This window comes from Sinohyriopsis cumingii, chromosome 3 (assembly GCF_028554795.1).
Source record: "Sinohyriopsis cumingii isolate HCF-2022 chromosome 3, ASM2855479v2, whole genome shotgun sequence".
Lineage (NCBI taxonomy): Eukaryota > Metazoa > Mollusca > Bivalvia > Unionida > Unionidae > Sinohyriopsis > Sinohyriopsis cumingii.
This window is the reverse complement of record NC_142963.1, coordinates 148,045,281-148,066,874: the sequence shown is the minus strand read 5'-3', so window position 1 is coordinate 148,066,874 and position 21,594 is coordinate 148,045,281. Positions and strand designations below refer to the sequence as shown.

Below are 21,594 nucleotides of genomic sequence, written 5' to 3'. Positions count from 1 at the left end.
GTTTTCTAATTTCGTGGTGTTTGTTTCTGTAATCATATCATTATATGTTTTTATTTTATAGGTGATGTCTAATGTTGTAAAGCGCTTAGAGCTTCTAAAGATTAGACGCTATACAAAGTCCTCATTATTATTATTATTATTATTATTATTATTATTATTATATATATATAACATGGGAAAACAACAGGTAGACACATTTCTAATTATTTCTAAAATATGTGGTGATTTCAGGGCTTGTATAATGACACTCAACTCCTCCAATCAGTCAGTGTGGCTCAAGACAAGTCAAACACTTTGGTGTTAGTGTGTATATGTACACACTGGATTCAGAATTTTGATGGTCATCCTCAGGACAGAGCTGTGTGGGGTGGAAACATTGTTGTGTGTATGTAGTATAAAAAGGGTAGAAATAGCTCTGAAGAGTATGGATAAAATAGTTCTTTACTGCAGTTTTCTAGTCAGAACTTGTACTGTTTTGGACCTTCATTATACATCAAGAGAAGTTTGACACAGCCTCACAAGGTACCATTACCATCAGGAACAAATCCCCCCGGTTCAAACCTCCCAAAATAAATCGTATGGTTCAATTTTTTTTAGTCAACATCAAATTCTGGCAATTTAGTAATAGCTATATTCAATTTAGTAATAGCTATAATCAATTTAGTAATAGCTCTATTCAATTTAGTAATAGCTGTATTCAATTTACTGCTATATTCAATTTAGTAATAGATATATTCAATTTAGTAGTACCTATATGCACTAAAATATTGTTCACATAAAATGAGATAGAGAGTATTACAAATACATTAATAGCTAAACATGTGTGTCTAACATGTTATATTGACACAAATGCTCCTACGGATATTTTTCAAATTTACATGCAAATTTATACAAATCTCTAAGCAGAAGATGTCCCTTAAAGTGATTGCCCAACCTACTTTGGCTGTATAATTCTATTTCATGAACCATCCTGATTTATCACTTGTTAAAACTTAGCATACATATTACATAATATAAATCAAATTCAAACTTACTTATAGAGACCAATCTATTGATATCTCTAGGAGAGACTCCAACTGGGTTACCACCGCTAAGTCCCTCCTCGACTGAGCCACAAGTACCTAATTCATTGGATGAAGAGCCATTCCTTCTGTCCAGTTTTGGTGAGTCATTTTTAAAGGGAAATGGAAGGTCTTTCAATGTCAGTTTATGGAGTGCTTTCTTCTCATCAGCCTCTTTGCCTACTCTAGAATGTACAGTAAAGGATTAGTCCATGATCTCTAAAGCTATGTACTGTTGCTGATTTAGATGCAACAAGGTCAGATTTGTATTACATGTATATGGAAAATAATCAGATATTGTAATTATCTACACGCATTGAAATCTTTTGTAATCTTTCTAGAATCTTAAATGTTCCCAAAGCTATGGTGTCTACATCACAATGCAAACTGTTTTCTTAAGATCTAAAAATGTATGCATAATAAGCCAGCCTGTCACAATGTAGAAGACATGAAATGTTTTGCACGTTGGTATAATTAAAAAAACCTAAAAGTCCGTAGCGTTTATTTCATCTATTGTTCTTTGTGCCTGTAATTTATGTCAACAATGGTAATAAAGTACCGTAATTCACAAAGATTTTTTTATTTGCACAGATTAATTCTTTCACCATGGTGAGAATGAGTGAAGATTCAAGGCAACAATTATGTAGCTCACTTTGGCAAAAATTTTAGTAGTCTGTAGAAAATAAGTTAAAACTACAATGATCTTAAAACAACTTTTCATTCCTATTCCAATTAAATGTTTCTTTCTATCTGTATCTCATAACATTTACATTTTTCATCTTTTGAAAATTTAAAATTTAAACTGTTGATTGGCCCAAAAAAGAATGAGCTATTCATGCCGTACAGAACATAAAACATTATACAGAAATAAATGATATAAAAGTAGATGTAATGAGTTTATAATATCCTGAGATTATTGTCATTTTGTAGTGTTCCGTTTTTAAATTATTCTTCTTAAATTTTGTTTAAGATGTTATTATCATTGTCCACCTCTAGAAGCCATGATTTTTGTGGGTCAAAATCACAGGCTCCGACTAACCATGGAGTGACAGCCAGTAATACAAGATTTAGTATACTTCAGGCATCAATAATTACCTTGATTATTCACTACCAGTGACAGCTATATTAAAAATCATACACCATCCAAGCCCCTCATCTAATTGCTATACTCATCCCCATGTACAATGCACAATAATCATGTTGAAGGCAACTTATCACACTAAGTAATTAATATGAAAAACGTGTCACTGAATAAACAGATTATTCCTAATTTCAACTAGACTGGTTTTAAATGGACTTCTTAGTACGCTGGGATCTAAATAGCATGGAATAATCTAAAAATAGTTACCTCTGTCAGTGAAGCATAGCATGTAGGTCACAGTGACCTACTGTGGTTTTAATGGGGTGTCAATAGCAGAAATGCTCCAGTTATTATGCTTTATGACTAGAACATAAAAGGCACCTGAAAAATGACTTTCAACACAATGTTTACACAAAGGCATCAAAGCTTCAAATACATGATACAGAGACCTGTTTATACAAAAGAGATTTAAAATGTGTAAGGATGTATTGATTGAATATGTTTCATGATTCTATGTAGGGGTCAAAGACATTCGATAATTAATTACAAGCCTTGACATAGTTCATTTATTGTAACATCAGAGATGCAGGTCTACATCAATTTAATAGTTCTAGCCTGAACATTATTTGTGAACTGAACATCAAACACATGATTTAACCCAATTCATTGAAATATAAGCTATGGACCTTATTGACCTATTGCTGAAATGAAGTTATGGTACTCATAAAGATGCATCCCATCACCAAGTTTCCAGATCCTGTGATCATGAGTGTAATGCCGGGAAATGCCTAAGCCAATAATATATGAAATGTTGGTCACAGTTGCTCTATTTGGTAAGTGTATGGTACTATAAAAGATAATTTTTTTATCTAGTTTAGCAATGAAAGCAGCAATTATAAAACAATATTTTATGAAAGTCAATGAAAAATAAAATATGTGTCATGGTGACCTACTAAATGATAGTGAAATACTCGTCAAGATTAATCATCTTAACAACTTTGTTGATTCAAGGTTTAACAGTGTTATACGGGAGGTAAAAATCCTCTGTGGCAGTCAGCCAAGCACAAACGTTTGAAAAGCCATGAAAATGTAAAATAGGGGTCACAGTGATCTTCTTTTCCTGCAAGGGAGTAATAATAACAATCATACAATCACTTAGTGTGTGGTGATTCTGACATGAACAGCGATTGAGATTAAACCTAAGTCAGTGAAATGTAAATTAGGGGTCACAGTGACCTACTTTTGTAATGCAGCTGTATTACTAATCTACAGCACCCATTTCATTCAAGTTGTATGACCCTATGTACAATAAATGCATACAGGATGCCAAAAATCAGTTTATAATGACTTAGATGCAGAAATGTACAGACATTAAAATGTGAAATGTAGATCACAGTGACCTTCTTTTGTTGCATGACAGTGTTACAACAGCACACATGTGATAGTTCTGAGTGTATTGACAGTCATTCTGTTATCATTAATTCATCCTTCCCTCATATAAATGTCCGAAAACTCCTTTTATCTCTTTAAAAAGAGAAAATTAAAATATCATAATTCTGGGTTCTATCGGGTGTGCCTTACCAAAGTCCACATATGTAATTTAATTTGATTTGCTCTTTGGTTTAAGTATTATCGAATCAGTTTGATACCCACATGAAGTATAGGGGGAAAATCCATTTAAAGCAGTTTAGTAACTTGGAACTTGAAAGAAATGGCAAGTACGTTTCCAAGACACTTTATCAACAAGAATTTGTCTTGAATATTTCAGAGCTTAAAAAATTGTGAAGACAGAAACAAACAGAACATGTGTGACCAGAACCTACAAATTGGGTAAGACATTAGCCAATAGTATGACCAATGGCATTTGAAACAACTGTGTAAATAAAGAATCGGCAATGATATTTTTTGTGCATTTCTGCTTGGGTTTAAAAATGTCGACTCTTTACTACTATTATATGGCATGGTTGCTTTCAATAGTTTAAATCTGAATATTTTCTCAATCTCTCAGTTGAGCAGGAGTTTATAAAATGCTGATTATCGATGCAATTTGAAATGCATTTTATAAATCAACTTGGTACTTCAAAATCTCCACTTCTTAATCAAGAGCATGTCACCAAAAATGCAATCTTTGTTTTCAAAAATTTAGGTCAAGTAGTATAGTGAAAAACTGGGATGGAAATTACATTCGGTAGTTATTTTCAGCATAATTTTCTGAAGATTGATGTAAAATCAAGAACACAGGAAATAAGAATTGAATAATTATTCAGCTCTACACCCAAATGGCCTATAACTCATTTTTGATCTTAAATTCATTCAGTTTTCTGCTTGCGTTATGGTTAAATTTGATTGAATTTTCACCTTTGGTCATCTTGTCTCTTCCTTCTTTCATAAGTTTATTCAATAATTAATATGCTCATTCTTTCGCTTGCTCATTCATGCATTCATTCATAGGAGCTGGATCCTTTCAAATCACTGAGTGTATCACCTCAGGTCAGACACAATGGTCTAGCCTTAGACCAGAGAATCTATTCCGAATGCCTCAGCAGAAAATAACCTACTTGCATTGTTGCACCATAAAACACCAAACCAATAATTCCTTCATTCAGTCTTGTTTGTTCATTAATTAATTCATTCATTACTATCTTCTGCAATACTCTTGCAGTATCTTTAAAGTTAATTTGTCTCATTCAATTACAAACTCACCAATAATTCATGCAGATTTCTCTTTCTTTTTTTAATGCAATTGCAAATTTGTACTCACAAATTGTTGTTTATATAGGTTTTCCATGATTTAGCTTTGCTCCAAATAAGTCTTCATCAGACGCATATTAAAATATATCAGATTGACTCTTCTTTTACTTTTATGACTAGTCATGTATTCTCCATTTAGGCAGTCTGTCATAGATGTTTCTTTTGTTTTGTGTTTTGGTTTTATTTATTCATGATTGTGTTATTTATTAAGCATTGACAAATGTTAATTTACTAAAACAAATATGCATCTTGTATGCCTGTGAGCATAGCATGCATTGTAATTTTTAGGTGATAATTACTGAATTCATGTACAAGAACATGCAGGGGCAAATTCTTTGCTGCTGGTATGAACATTAAAGGTCTGGAAAGGTGACATTTATACTGAGGTAAAACAAAAGAATGTATGTACTGTATGTGTCAAGAAACTTATATTGCAAAACATGATTCAATATAGGTGTCCTAAATGAGTCCCAACATAAATAGTACTGGGAAATTGATATGTAATTTTCTTTTGAAAATTTAAAATTTGCAATTACTAGAAATGGATGCAATATTCAGGATTATTATTTTTTAGATAACATTGTTATTGGCAATAAAATAGCTCATGTGAATTTCATTTACATACTGTTACGAGTCTATGCTCTTAAAATAAATAACAGAAAAGATTGAAAAGCAAGACAATTTTTTAAAATTCAGCAAATAATTTTTCCCTAGATTATAAAGTGCAAAAAACCCAAAGAACTTAAGGCATTACAAATTCAATCCCAAAATAATCGTAGACACAAGTCCTAATAATTTAAAGTTCTGAATAAACTTTAGTGGGAATGTATATTAAGTCCAACGCTAAAGGTGTTGATGTGTCTGTGATGACCTGTAAAATGTTGATATGCCAACAGTCTTTTGTTGGATCACAATAATATAATCCCAGAATATATCATTTTGTTTGTACTTCACTATAAATCCAAGTCTCTATTTCTAAGAATTTTATCAGAGCACTTTTGTATTTCCAGAGAAAAATAAATAAATTGAATAATTGCAAGAAATGAATTCCTGCCCAAATGAACTACTGGTCACAACAATAATACAAATTGATTCTGCTAGATCTTAAAGCATGAATGAATATTTTTATCTAGTAACAATATTGTACAGTTTTCTACTTGACCTCAGGTCACAAAATTAGCATTTTCTAAAAGAAACATTACCTGATGAAAAATAACCTACTAGAAGGTTCATAATTTTTACAAGATGAAATCTTAGTTGTAGAAATCTACTGCTAAAACTATCCTATAGAGCCTGGACAATGTCAGGTACACCATGCAAACTGTTGGGAAATTCCAATAACCTAGACTCAGACCCAAATAAACATATTTACTTCTATTAATAATGTTCCTGATAATAAACCCATACACATAAAAACTATTTTAGCTATTTATTAGTTGATTACAGAATAAAATAAAGAAAATCAATAATTCAGTCCAAATAGAAAATAAATATGATTTTGGACATGGTTAAGTTCAATATACCATGTTACATTACAACAGCATATAATGAAATTCACAAAAACGAAAAAGAACTAACTAACAAACAATGCAAATTAAATATACATAATAGTATCATAATTAATAGTAAATGAATACAGCTTATGACTTTGTTTTAGATATTAATAGTTTATAATGACTTAAATGCAGAAATGTACAGACATTAAAATGTGAAATGTAGATCACAGCGACCTTCTTTTGTTGCATGACAGTGTTACAATAGCACACATGTTATAGTTCTGAGTGTATTGACAGTCATTCTGTTATCATTAATTCTTCCTTCTCTCATATAAATGTCCGAAAACTCCTTTTATCTCTTTAAAAAGAGAAAATTAAAATATCATAATTCTGGGTTCTATCGGGTGTGCCTTACCGAAGTCCACATATGTAATTTAATTTGATTGGCTCTTTGGTATAAGTATTATCCAATCTGCTTGATATCCACATGAAGTATAGGGGTAAAATCCATTTAAAGCAGTTTAGTAACTTGGAACTTGAAAGAAATGGCAAGTACATTTCCAAGACACTTTATCAACAAGAATTTGTCTTGAATATTTCAGAGCTTAAAAAATTGTGAAGACAGAAACAAACAGGACATGAGTGACAATAACCTAAATATTGGGTAAGACATTAGCCAATATTATGACCAATGGAATTTCAAGAAAACTGTGCAAAAAAAGAATTGGCATTAATATTTTTGTGTGCATTTCTGCTTGGGTATAAAAATGTCGACTCTTTACTACAATTAATGGCATGGTTGCTTTCAATAGTTTAAATCTGAATATTTTCTCAATCTCTCAGTTGAGCAGGAGTTTATAAAATGCTGATTATTGATGCAATTTGAAATGCATTTTATAAATCAACTTGGTACTTCAAAATCTCCACTTCTTGATCAAGAGCATATCACCCAAAATGCAATCTTTGTTTTCAAAAATTCAGGCCAAATAGTATAGTGGAAAACTGGGGTGGAAATTATATTCAGTAGTAATTTTCAGCATAATTTTCTGAAGATTGATGTAAAAACAAGAACATAAGAAATAAGAATGGAATACGTATTCAGCTCTACACGCATTTTTTTTTATCTTAAATTCATTCAGTTTTCTGCTTGCGTTATGGTTAAATTTGATTGAATTTTCACCTTTGGTCATCTTGTTTCTTCCTTCTTTCATAAGTTATTCAATAATTAATACACTCATTCTTTCACTTGCTCATTCATTCATTCATTCATAGGAGCTGGATCCTCTCAAATCACTGAGTGTATCACCTCGGGTCAGACATAGTGGTCTAGCCTTGGACCAGAGAGACTATTCCAAATGCCTCAGCAGTAAATAAAATAACCTACATGTATTGTTGCACCATAAAACACCCAAACCAATAATTCCTTCATTCAGGCTTCTTTGTTCATTAATTAATTCATTCATAACTATCTTCTGCAATACTCCTGCCGTATCTTTAAAGTTAATTTGTCTCATTCGATTAAAAACTCAATCTTCTGGCAATTAAATCATGCAGACTTCTCTTTCTTTTTTTAATGCAATTGCAAATTTGCACTCGCAATTGTTGTTTATATAGGTTTTTCATGATTTAGCTCCAAATAAGTCTTCGTCAGAAGCATATTAAAATATATCAGATTGACTTTTACTTTTATGACTAGTCAAGTATTCTCCATTTAGGCAGTCTGTTATAGATGTTTCTTTTGTTTTGTGTTTTGGTTTTATTTATTCATGATTGTGTTATTTATTAAGCATTGACAAATGTTAATTTACTAAAACAAATATGCATCTTGTATGCCTGTGAGCATAGCATGCATTGTAACTTTTAGGTGATAATTACTGAATTAAGTCATGTACAAGAACATGCAGGTGTAAATTCTTTGCTGCAGGTAAGAACATTAAAGGTCTGGAAAGGTGACATTTATACTGAGGTAGAACAAAAGAAGGTATGTACTGTACGTGTCAAGAAACTTATATTGCAAAACATGATTCAATATAGATGTCTTAAATGAGTCCCAACATAAATAGTACTGAGAAATTGATATGTAATTTTCTTTTGAAAATTTTAAGTTTGCAATTACTAGAAATGGATGCAATATTCAGGATTATTATTTTTTAGATAACATTGTTATTAGCAATAAAATAGCTCATGTGAATTTCATTTACATATTGTTACGAATCCATGCTCTTACAAAAAGAAACAGAAAAGAGTGAAAAGCAACACAATTTTTAAAATTCAGCAAATAATTTTTCTCTAGATGTGTGTGTGTGTGTGTGATTTGGATTTTTAATGTAGCTTTAACAATTTTTCAGTCATATCGCTATGATGTCTGCAGTGTGACAGTTTATAGTGATGTCTAGCACTGGGGCATCATGCCGCAGACATTTAGCATGATATCCCACCCAGTCACATTATACTGACACCAGGCCGACCAGTCCTAACACTAACCACTTAATGCTGAGCGCCAAGTGAGGCAGCTATTAGTACCATTTTTGTAAGTCTTTGGTATGACTCGACCGGGGATCGAACCCACGACCTCCCGCATCCGAGGCGGACGCTCTAACTACTAGGCCACCGGAGCGGTTTCTCTAGGTTATAAAGTGAAAAAAAACCCAAAGAACTTAAGGTATTACAAATTCAATCCCAAAGTAATCCTAGAATTACAGACACAAGTCCTAATAATTTAAAGTTCTGAATAAACTTTAGTGGGAATGTATATTAAGTCCAATGCTAAAGGTGTTGATGTGTCTGTGATGACCTGTAAAATGTTGATATGCCAACAGTCTTTTGTTGGATCACAATAATATAATCCCAGAGTATATCATTTGGTTTGTATTTCACTATAAATCCAAGTCTATTTCTAAGAATGTTATCAGAGCACTTTTGTATTTCCAGAGAAAAATAAATAAATTGAATAATTTCAAGAAATGAATTCCTGCCCAAAGGAACTACTGGTCACAACAATAATACAAATTGATTCTGCTAGATCTTAAAGCATGAATGAATATTTTTATCTAGTAACAATATTGTACAGTTTTCTACTTGACCTCAGGTCACAAAATTAGCATTTTCTAAAAAAATCATTACCTGATGAAAAATAACCTTCTAGAAGGTTCATAATCTTCACAAGATAAAATGTTAGTTGTAGAAATCTATTGCTAAAACTATAATATAGAACCTGGACAATGTCAGGTACACCATGCAAACTTGGGGAAATTCCAATAACCTAGACTCAGGCCCAAATAAACATATTTACTTCTATTAATAATGTTCCTGATAATAAACCCATACACATAAAGTCTAGTTTAGCTATATATTAGGTCTTTACATAATAAAATGAAACAATCAATAATTCAGTCCAAATAGAAAATAAGCTTGATTTTTGACATGGCTTAGTTCAATATACCATGTTACATTACAACAGTATATACTGAAATTCACAAAAACTAAAAAGAACTAACTAACTAACAATGCAGATTAAATATACAAAACAGTATCATAATTAATAGTAAATGAATACAGCTTACGACTTTGTTTTAGATATTAATAGTTTGGAATGGTGCGGCATCCATTGCAGACCTCAATAAACTATGAATATTTTATACAAAGACACTCATATTTTCAGACTCAGTATGTCATGATATGTTTACAAAAGAAAGAACCATACAGAAGATATATAATACCTTTAACATTTGTTTCAAATATTTACTATAAGACTGTTTTGACCACTTATTGCAGCTCGATAAAACAAGACTTTCATCCATTTATCAGTGACAACCAAAAGGATTTATGAATATTAGATTATTGAAGAAAATACTATATAATGCATCAAGAAGAAAATGACTATAGACATGGCTTAATTATTACAAACAAATTTTGAGAAACCATGAAATTCAAATGAGTTTTTTGTAAAAATCTTTATGATCATTTTGTTTTGCACTTTGACACTGTCAATGAGATTCCCCCAGTAAATAATGTTTATTTTCTACGTTGAGATTTAACAATAAATTTAAAACAAAATGGGATTAAACCTGATATCTCTATATGATACTAAACCTGATATCTATATGTGATACTAAACCTGATATCTATATGTGATACTAAATCTGATTTAGATATCAGGAAATATACTAACAATGATTTTGCTATTATGGATGGATAAGAACATTCTCTCCAAGTAATACTGAACACATTGAAAGATTTATTTTAATACCTGGACTTAATTGGCAACAAGATAGCTTGTGATTACAGAATACGTCCCAAGATGTGCTTAAATTGGTCAATTTCTAACTTTAATCTCCTTGGTATTGCTTTTCATTAGATTTACAACAAATGGTGGATATCAGTTATAATTAATAGCTAAGAATACATATATATATCCTTAGCTATGCACCTGGTTTCTGCTGCTGGTTTTCCACATGTAAAAAGTCTAATTGATGATTTCTTGTCTGATGTATTATCTTTTTCACACTGTGAAAACTATGATCCATTTACCAGGCAATCGCTTCAGTGCTGAAGAATGTTTTCTTCCTGGCCACGATGGCACAGAAATTACCATTTTAATCATATATACCAATATATACCATCAAAATGATGATTTTAGGCATTTTGCTTTATACATGTACATATATATATATATATATATATATATATATATATATATATATATATATATATATATATATATATATATATGGAATCAGAATTAATATTCTCTCTTCTTCACTTGAAAAGTTATAAGAACAAAACTTTGTGGTCATAAAAAATACTATCCACCCCACCCCATTCAAAAGATTCTAACACCTTTCTTAAAAATTGGGAGCCATCATAGCTCCGTTGCTAGAGCATTTGTCTCTGAATCCAAAAGTTGAGGGTTTCACTTTCCACCTAGGCCAGATTGGGTCAGATGCCTCTGTGTATCCTTGGAAAAGTCATTTCGCTCCCGATTCTTCTGCGTGATATCAATATTAATGTGTTAAAAGTGTTTTCCAAACCACAAAAACAAAACTTCTCTTGAAAATTGAACATATGAACCCTTCCTATTTATAACTTTCAAAACTTGTTGCCAAAGTTATTGTTGTTTTTAGGGTTTAATGCCATTTTTCACCACACGTTAGTCTATATATGGCGGCCAGTATTAATGGTGGAGGAAGAACCCGGGAAATCCCTAGAAAGAACCACCAACCCTCGAGAAACTACTGGCAAGCTTTCTCACATACCCACATTGGCCGAATTCGAGACTCGAACACACGCAGACAGAGGTGAGATGGCAGTGATCCATAATGGACAGCGCTTTAGGCCACTCGGGGCCCCTGTTGCCAAAGTATCATAATTTAAATGATGCAGACATTATTACTGACGCTGCTGAAAACTGTATTACTGAAGCTGTTAAAAACTGTATTACTGACGCTGTTGAAAACTGTATTACTGATGCTGCTGAAAATTGGATATGCATGACTCACTCTCTGCTAATGCAGACAAGACAAGAAGAAAAGGCAACTTACTTCAGGAAAACCTCCTCCATTGTTGTCGGAGAAATACCAAAACTGGTAACTCCAAGCTTCTCCATTGAAATCTCCACAGTCTCAAAGAGCTTTGCAAATTTGGGACTCTCATCAAATGGCAAAAGATAGGAAAGTTCTGCGCTGATTTGACTCTCAAGTGTTGCCATGGGGACGTGAGTCTGTATCAGCTGAGTCAATTCCTCAACATCACAGCCTGGATGTTTTTCAATGATCATGTGGTATCCGGCACCTGTACAGATAGAGCAAAATACGTGTAGGTAAAAGTATACTTGATACAATCTTACCACAAATATCAGAAGCTTTATAATCACTATAAACTCAAAGGACAATATTGAAAAATGACTATTATATACCCTCTCTTGAATATATATATACTGAGGTACTGATATTTCATTTCTGGCAGATTAGAAGATGTATCCGCTTTACTAAACAGGGAAAGTATGACCTCAAAGAACTCTTCAAAACTCATGCTATTCACAAAATGTGAGAAGAAAAAGGAAATTGTCTGAATTAGATTGAATATATTTCTTTCTTTGCAAAGGATCTAAATATAGATGTGATGAGCAACTGTGGATCATTTTTTTTATTTGCTGAAGATCACCGACTCCTAGGTGTATACCATATTTAGTACCTATATGATATTATCAGAAGTCTTTCGTTGAGCACACAATGTTGATAGTACCAGCGATCTAGGGGAAGAAAAGATAATACGGATTTCAAGATGGCATTTTCGGCCGAAAATTTAGGTGTCATATCGGCATCATTTAAATTTACTATAAACCAGATATTATCAATAGTTTTTTCAGTGAAAACCATAAACTATATATGAACATTTAATGTGAACATGATCCCAGTTTAACTTATTAGTCATAGACAACATGATCCCAGTCTAATTTATTATTCATACCCAACATGATCCCAGTCTAACTTATTAGTCATACCCAACATTCAGATAACCTTCCTCTTTTCTCCATATGCTATATGCATACAAATTATGTAAAATGTCTAACGTGCAGACGGGGATAACGATTTATTCTATGGTGGAGGGAGATAGTCCAATGCAAGTTTATACCTTGAGGTTTAAAACGTTCTATATTTTTAATCAAGAAGAAAAATCAAAACACATTAACATAGATAATAAAAGAATAAAGGAAAGAATCAAAAACCATTTCTTAAAATATTCCATTTTGGCAACCATGGTAGCTCAGCAGAGCAGTGGATATATTAAATACCCCAATCTGAGTGGCCCTGAGTGACTCCATTGTTGTCCTTGGGAAAGGCATAGAGCTCTCATTTCTTTGGCATAAGATAACTAATACTACATTAGAAGTAGAAGGTAACAGAAAGCAAATTCTGTGAGGATGTGTAGTAACTGTGAAATTGCTTAATACGATATATCTCATCCAATTCAATACAGAATCAGACATCACTAGATATTAGCAAATATAAATAAATATAGTGAAAGGTATTTCTATTCTAACAGTTGTGATGAATCTGCCTGTCTGCTGAAGAAAAGAAAAAAAGCGAATAACCTACAGATCAGTGTAACTGAAATACATTTGTTTAGGGTTCTATTTTTCCCTAAATCTGTTTGGAGATGATTTCAAAACTCAGATATAATGTGATCTCTACTGAGACATTAATGTCTCATATGTTTACTCTATACATTTTACAAAAGAGTGTGCATATAATCTGTTATGCTGATCTTGGAATTTTTGGAATGTACATTTCCATACAGGCCATTGTGGCTATATGTGGTGGACACGTGTAACCATTGTATAGATACATCATATCATTAAGTAGAAACTGAAAATAGTTTGATGAAAAGTAGAAGATGCAGACCATGTGACACATTGTGATGGCTCCCAGAAATGCTCAGTCCTGTATTCTGTATCAAACATGGACTCTTTTATGATACCAGATCCAAAATAGGGGATTAAATGTACATAGACAACATTTTTAAATACGTGTCTAATGTGTGTTAGTACTCTGTATCTGTAAAGAGATACCAAGTTGTCATACGACTCTATTGATTCGTTGCCTATTTTATCGCTGAATCAATTGCGTGAACATATCGATTACAACCTCATATATATATATATATATATATATATATATATATATATATATATATATATATATATATATATATATATATTCATCTTATATCACTGTTTAAAATGACTGAAAATGGGGAATAATTTACACCTCCAGTCTGATGTGTAAACCAGATTTCATTGAGTTACCTCCAACAACTGTGGATTATTACTCTGGAAACTAAAATGCACTGATAAACAGACCTAAACATTAAATATATTAAATTGAAAAACTGTGACCATCGAAAGGCACATCTGGATCACTAATGTAATTTGTGTAAGAAGTTTTATAAACAATTTTTGGACTTACACTTGAGAAATAAAATTGTGAAGAAGAGACACATAGAATGATTAAATTATTTTATTCTATTCACATGTACACTTCGATAAGTTTAAGATAATTAAGGGAACCTTTAATATAGGATTTTTGCTAGGGTATAAAACTATTAAGACATTCGTAAAACAGTTTGATGTAAATATGAGAAATTAGCTGTGTAAATCTGCTAGTGCAACTGTTTTCTAAATATGGAAACATTCCACATTTGGTGAAAAAGATTAGACGATATTTTTTATTCCCATGGTAACATTTTCGGTTACTAACCATATAGTTTTTTGAGGAACATGGATGTCCCACAACATCTGACAACTCCTTCAGCCATAATTGCAATCCTGTCACTCAGGATATCTGCTTCATCCATAGAATGTGTGGTAAAAATAATAGTTCTGCCCTGGCGGAACTGCTGCAGTATGTCCCAGGTCTGTCGTCTGGCAGAGGGATCCATCCCTGAAGTAGGTTCATCTAGAATTATCACCTGAAATGATATATCACAAAATACCCAACATAAATGAACAGCTTGTAAAATGCTGACTTGATGAGGATTCCTTTTCACCAATGTTTCTTAGAGCTTAAGTGAAAAGTATGAGTCTTATCCCCATCCAAAGAATTTTCCATACTCATTTAGTCTGTGTATTTGTTTCATAACTTTCTTCCAAGCAATAAAGAAAACATTTTCATAAAATATCAGCTTTATTTGTCTCAATTCATTATTGCTCTAAGGGTCTGCAAGTTCGAGTAACACTGAAGCTTTAAGATATTTTCTGGCATAAAGTACTATCTAAATTTAAAGCCAAGCAGAATCAACTACAGAAAATTGGTCAGAGGGACTATTCTTTTCTGTAACATATTTGCATCCAAAGATGGACGCAGTGCAATTTTTGGAGGCGTTTGGAGAAAGGGTATAATATTCCAATTATTTCTCAGACATTGACTATAAAATAAGAACTCTGCACAACATTTTAATGATACTGAATAAAACCTGGAACGAAGGTCGCAGTGACTTCTCATTGATGAGCAATACATTTTATCACCATACACAAACAGAGTAATGGCTTGGTGCAAAAAGCATAGAAATTGGGCCAAGCATGATTTTCTTTAACAATGTTAAATAAATACCGGAAAATAGGTCAAAATGACCAGTTTTGATTTATGACACATGTTAATCTCCTGAATGGTCCCTCAGTGTATGTCTGGTGTCCCATAGTAGTAAATGCATTGACAATACAACCTGAACAGTATAATAATAATAATAATAATAATGCTTTATTTATAGAGGGTGACATTAGTCAAGGACTATTCTCCCTTGAGGCCCTCTTAAGGAGAGTGTAACATGTGAAAATAGCAATAATTACTGTTTATTTTAACATGTTTAGTATTAAAATACTAAATTCCGTTATCAATTAGAAACAGATACATGCTCATGATATCTTTACTTAAATACTCTAATATTTTCAGCAGATTTTACATGTAGTGGAAGCTTATTCCACAGAACAGTTTACCAGAGTATTTAAAACTCTTTTTAAATTGTTCTGTTCTTGGTTTTTGGTCTTAGAAGGTTTCCATGTGATATTGATCTCAACTGGTATTGTGTTGAAAAAGGCCTGAATAAGTCCTGAAGATACTCTAGTGCAGTTCCATGTAGACATTTATATAAAAGAACTGCCTTGCGAAAATCTATCCTGTCATATATTGTGAATCATTTGTGTTCTGTAAATATTATGCTTTTGAGGGATGATCAACAGATGCATCTAAAATTACACGTGCTGCTCGTTTCTGAAGTTTCTAAATCCTGTCAAGCTCAGATTTAGCACAGTTTCCTCATACATTAGAACAATAATCCATTGTTGGAAGAATATATGACTTGTAGTATAGATTGCGAGTTTCCGTGGGTAAATATTTCTTGATTCTGCTGAGAATGGCAATTTTGGATGACATTGTTTTACAAAGCTTATCAATATGGTCATTCCATAATAAATTATTATCTACAGATACACCTACAAGCTTTTCATGTTTGACATTTTCTAATGGATGATTATTTATTGCAAGAGATAGTTTTGGGTTCCCTGACTTGTGTAGCTTTTGTGATGTCCCCCAAAATCATACATTTTGTTTTACCTTCATTAATTACCATCCTATTTTGTTGTGCCCTGTTTTGGACTCTGATAAGGTCTGAGTTTAATCTCATTTGGATAACTTCAGTATCAGAACTAGATGTATACAAGATTGCATCATCTGCAAACAAATCTGTGTTTGTGGATTCATTATTTAATGGTAGATCATTGACATAGATAAGGAAGAGGAGAGGACCCAAAACAGCCTTGAGGGACTCCTGAATGAATAGTGCGAGTTTGAGAGCTAATATTGCCAATGCTTACTTGTTGAGACCTTTGGTTTAGGTATGATCTAAACCAGTTTAAAGAAGAATTGTCAAACCTGTAACAGTTCAACTTTTGCAGCAGAATTTCATGATCAACAAGATCAAAGGCTTTCTTGAAGTCAAGAAAAACAATCCCAGTCATATGTGGGGAAGCTGCTAAAATGCCCAGAAAAAAGTAATCATCATTGTTTAGGTGTAATAAACACTACATACCAAAATACATGCATCGTGCATCTTTGACGACCATAGGTGAGGTAAATAGGATTTTTGATTCAGTGCTCATTTCAGATGAAATTTATGAAATCAGTTAAATGGTTGTGAACCTTCATATGCATGCATACAAAAAAGTTTCTAGGAGAATTTTTAAAAACAATGTCCTTCTTAAACGGAAACTAATGATCACAGTTACATCCAAAATGTATAATATTGCCAAACATTCATCTCTAGATTCATAAAAGAATAGTTTGATTGTCTGGTACATATTGCAAATACAGGATCAAAATTGAAATGACTTAGTATTGTTTCTAATTTCTACTGTAAATAAACATTTTTGTTGTAGATATCAGTGTCTGTAATTTTGTGAGAAGTACAATAGAACAAAATCCCACCTTTGAACCAGCAATAAGAGATATCCCCACCGACAATTTTCGCTTTTGCCCCCCAGAGAGTGTATGTGACTGGGCATCTCGCTTAGCCTGGAGTCCAAGAATCTTTAGCATCTTTTTCACCTCTTTGTTTACATCGCCCCATGAACAGCCCTTCAACTGAAATTCAAGGAAACATATATAACAAATATGTTTTTAAATTTCTATTAGAATTAATTTCTGTAATTTTGCTTTAAATATTAAATTTTCATCAGCACTTAAATTTACTGATGAGGAAAAGGCCTATTATTACCACAACTATGCTGCAAGAACATAATTACAAAAGGTGGTGTAAATCATCCACAGGTATCCTTCCAACTTTAAATGAAAATATATTTCTGGCTTACATGTGTTTCATCAACGATCACGTTATGAGTAGCCATTTGACTCATCGGGTTAAAGTAGAAAATTACTTTCTGCATCACATCTTGGACTAGAATTCCTATTGAAGTATTTCAACTAAACCTCAAGAAAAAAAATTGTTGACATGTGCTTTATCTCTTTGTCAACACCAGTGCATCCAGTGCATCATTTAAGGAAGCTGACTGGTAATAACCAATTTACTTTTCTGTGTATGTTGATTAAATTATTGCCAAATAGAACAACAGAAACTAGATATGTGTTGATGGAATGCAACAATCCTTTTACAATCATCTATGAATGCAAAACATAATCAAACAGACTTGCTAGGAAACCTTTGAGTTCTGCATTCATAACAGGTCAAACAAAATTATAATCTTTATAGAAGATTTATGTAGAAAATTACATGATTCTCCATTTCTCTGATCTGAGCAATATAACATGTTTCCAGCATGAGTATTAATGCAGTTTAGTCATGTTATTCCATCACTAGTTTTCTTTAAGTATATATTAACTAAATCTGATTGTTAAACACATTTATAAGACATTCAATGACCTGACACAAAGAAACTGTACCCATTATGGATCTGAAAAAGCAGGATAACCAGAAATGAATGTGTACTAAGATCAAACTTCCCCACTGATGGAGCCAATAAAGATGCACAGTAAATGTAGAATATGGTTCCATGTTCTATAGGAAATATTGCAAATGTACAATTCCATTATACATGTAAACCTTACACAGATCTGAAGGTATTAAAATTGAATCACATTATGCTGTTTGTGTGATTTTTACAATATCTCAACATCAAGTCAGTGATCTAGTGGCATCTGATAAACTTTAGTAGTTGGAAGAAAACAGACAAGAAGCGTGTGATCTATTCATAATAGGATGAAGATTTACCATTATTAAATACTTTTAAATCATATAATTTGTGTATTCATAGCTATACTTTTACTCACCATTAGCCAGATACCCCACAAAATGTTAGAAACTTATTCCTCTTTTCCCATAATTCAATTACTAGTAAAATGCAGTACAGTAAATCAAGTATTCATTAGAGTTATATCTAAATGCTTTGCCATCTTTTTATTTTTTAAAAACCTGAAAAAGTCACTGAATGTGAAAAACAGTTCAGCATCACATAATGTTAGCAGCAATTTGGACATCTTGCCTGAAGATGAATGGATTCAGGGAGTTAATTATTGATCTTTCACATTGTGCAAGTCTGATAATTAAGGTTCAATGCACAAATTTACAACATTAAATGTAGTATGAAAAACTGCAACATGCTTTGGATATTGTACAAAATACTCCCAAACATAAATTCACTTATCAAAGGTTCAAGGTTATGCATGTGACTGTGTCAGTGAAGTAGATTACAGTAAAAAAAAACATGATTAATGGATTTTGCAACGCAGGTCACGTTGACTTTGCTCTGGTCAGATAGATCCTTTAACAAATAAAACTTAAAAGTGGACACATGATATAAGAGTCCCTTCCTATGATTATGTTGAATTCTTGTGTGGGTTTACGTATAAATGAAAGATTTTGCATATTGCATACATGGCAGATAAAATATTTGGTTCTGTCCTACAGGTATGTTGACCGGAACCATACAAGTGTACATAAGATATAGTATTCCCTTGCTATAGCTATGTTGTGTGGAACCATGAAAGTGTACTGTATACTGAGGTCACTTTAATATCAAAACTGCATTCATCCCAAAAAGGTGATCAATGTCTATACCCATATTTATATGAGGAACTGCATAAAAAACAGGACACTCTGTAGAGAGGGACTGCTGTATTAAACAGAGTTAAAAAAAGAACACTCTGTAGAGAGGGACTGCTGTATTAAACATAGTAAAAAATGGGACACTCTGTAGAAAGGGACTGCTGACTATTAAACAGAGTAAAAAAAACAGGACACTTTGTAGAGAGGGACTGCTGTATTAAACAGAGTAAAAAATGGGACACTTTGTAGAGAGGGACTGCTGTATTAAACAGACTAAAAATTGGGACACTCTGTAGAGAGGGACTGCTGTGTTAAACAGAGTATAAAATGGGACACTGTAGAGAAGGATTGCTGTATTAAACAGAGTTAAATACAATTCTGATTAAGTTCTCCCTATTATGAAGCTACCTTCTCTGCAATGGAAAACTGGCTTTTCAAAAGGGATTCCCTCTTTCATAGGAATAAATTAATAGACATTCATACCTTTATGTAATTTCTTAATAACGGTGGCCTCTCTTGAAATATGCCTCTGAAACAGAACACTACTGTCCAAATGTAGACAACAACTCTAGCAAAACAGACATTGCCACAAAATAAAAGTAATGATAGCATCAACAAATTTACAGATAATTATTATCTTACCAGAGCAAAGAATTTGAGATGTTCCTCAACTGTCATGGAGTCAAAAAGGATGTTATGCTGTGGACACATACCCAGATTTTCACGAACCTTGGAAATGTTAGTTCTTATATCGTAACCGTTGACTATAGCTGTGCCACTTGTTGGGGAAATGAAACCTGGGTGGGGAATACAAAGAAACATACTTATTTTTAAATGACACTTTGAGTGCTGATGTGCATAGACTCTTTTGTCAAATATGTGTCTCTCTAAGCCCACTACCACAAATGGTTTCTATATAATGAAGTTAGATGCCGTTATATCGAAACTTCAACAATTTGGGCAAGAGAAACATAGTCAAAACATCAACATTTCTACTGGTGCAATAATGTATAGAAACAATGTAGAAACAATAGCTGCAAAATTATATATTTTCTTCATTAACATTATGATTATGTGACTGTTTATCATTTGCGTTATTACATACAATGAATGGCAGAATAAAAAATATCATAGACTTTTGGCACCCACCCAGCTTGTGATGTGATGTTGTTCTGGCCAACAATGATGTGATGTGATTTTGATTTTTAACATAGCTTTAACAATTTTTCAGTCATATTGCTACGATGTCTGCAATGTGGCAGTTTATAGTGATGTCTAGCACTGGGGCATCATGCCACAGATATGTAGCATGATGTCCCACTCAGTCACATTATCCTGACACCAGGCCGACCAGTCCTAACACTAACCTCTTAATGCTGAACGCCAAGCGAGGCAGCTGTTAGTACCATTTTTTAAGTCTCTGGTATGACTCGACCGGGAATCGAACCCACGACCTCCCGCATCCGAGATGGACGCTCTAACCACTAGGCCACCGGAGTGGTAGGCCAACAATGAAATTCCTGATACAACTGTAAATATTTGCATAGTTATTCTGTGATTCTGTTACTCACAAAGTGCAAATTTTAAATATGGAATGTCTTCATAATAGCTTCAGTCAGAAACTCTACTAGCAAGGTGCTCTCCACTGACATGCTTTCTTATTATATATGTCACCTCTATATGATGTTCCATGGGATGTTTGAATGTATCCTTTGTATACCGTAATTAGCCTTTATAACAAGTTTCTTTAAATACAGATTTCACCATCATTTGTTACCCATGGCTGGTAAATGTTTCTACATTTGCAACCACTAGCAACAATAAAATGTGCACATATAAGTTGCTGAAATCATGATTTCACATGTTTTGACTGAATCTGATACAAAAATGCTTATGCCCCTGTGAACAAATTGTGACAATATAACGAGATGAGGGACAAAATTAGCAATCCTAACTAGTTTTTTGAAAGCCACTTTAACTGCATACTCTACTATATTGTTGCATCTAAAGGCACCTGCATTTCCTAATGGAAAAAGAGTAGCAAATGTATCATCACAAATTTTGATGGCTTGATAATTTTGTACATCATTTG

General features: G+C 32.7%; 1 protein-coding gene across 1 annotated transcript in view; it reads right to left on the bottom strand.

The window, feature by feature from the left end:
- Nucleotides 1–21,594, bottom strand: part of LOC149804111 (phospholipid-transporting ATPase ABCA3-like) — a 98,405-nt gene that overhangs the window by 38,864 nt on the left and 37,947 nt on the right. The window contains exons 9-13 of the mRNA XM_089954076.1: nucleotides 20,145–20,299; nucleotides 17,369–17,524; nucleotides 14,648–14,858; nucleotides 11,930–12,179; nucleotides 1,035–1,246 (exon numbers count right to left, since the gene is read on the bottom strand). Of these exons, the coding sequence (XP_089810202.1) occupies nucleotides 1,035–1,246; nucleotides 11,930–12,179; nucleotides 14,648–14,858; nucleotides 17,369–17,524; nucleotides 20,145–20,299 (984 nt within the window). The remainder of the gene's footprint in view (nucleotides 1–1,034; nucleotides 1,247–11,929; nucleotides 12,180–14,647; nucleotides 14,859–17,368; nucleotides 17,525–20,144; nucleotides 20,300–21,594) is intronic.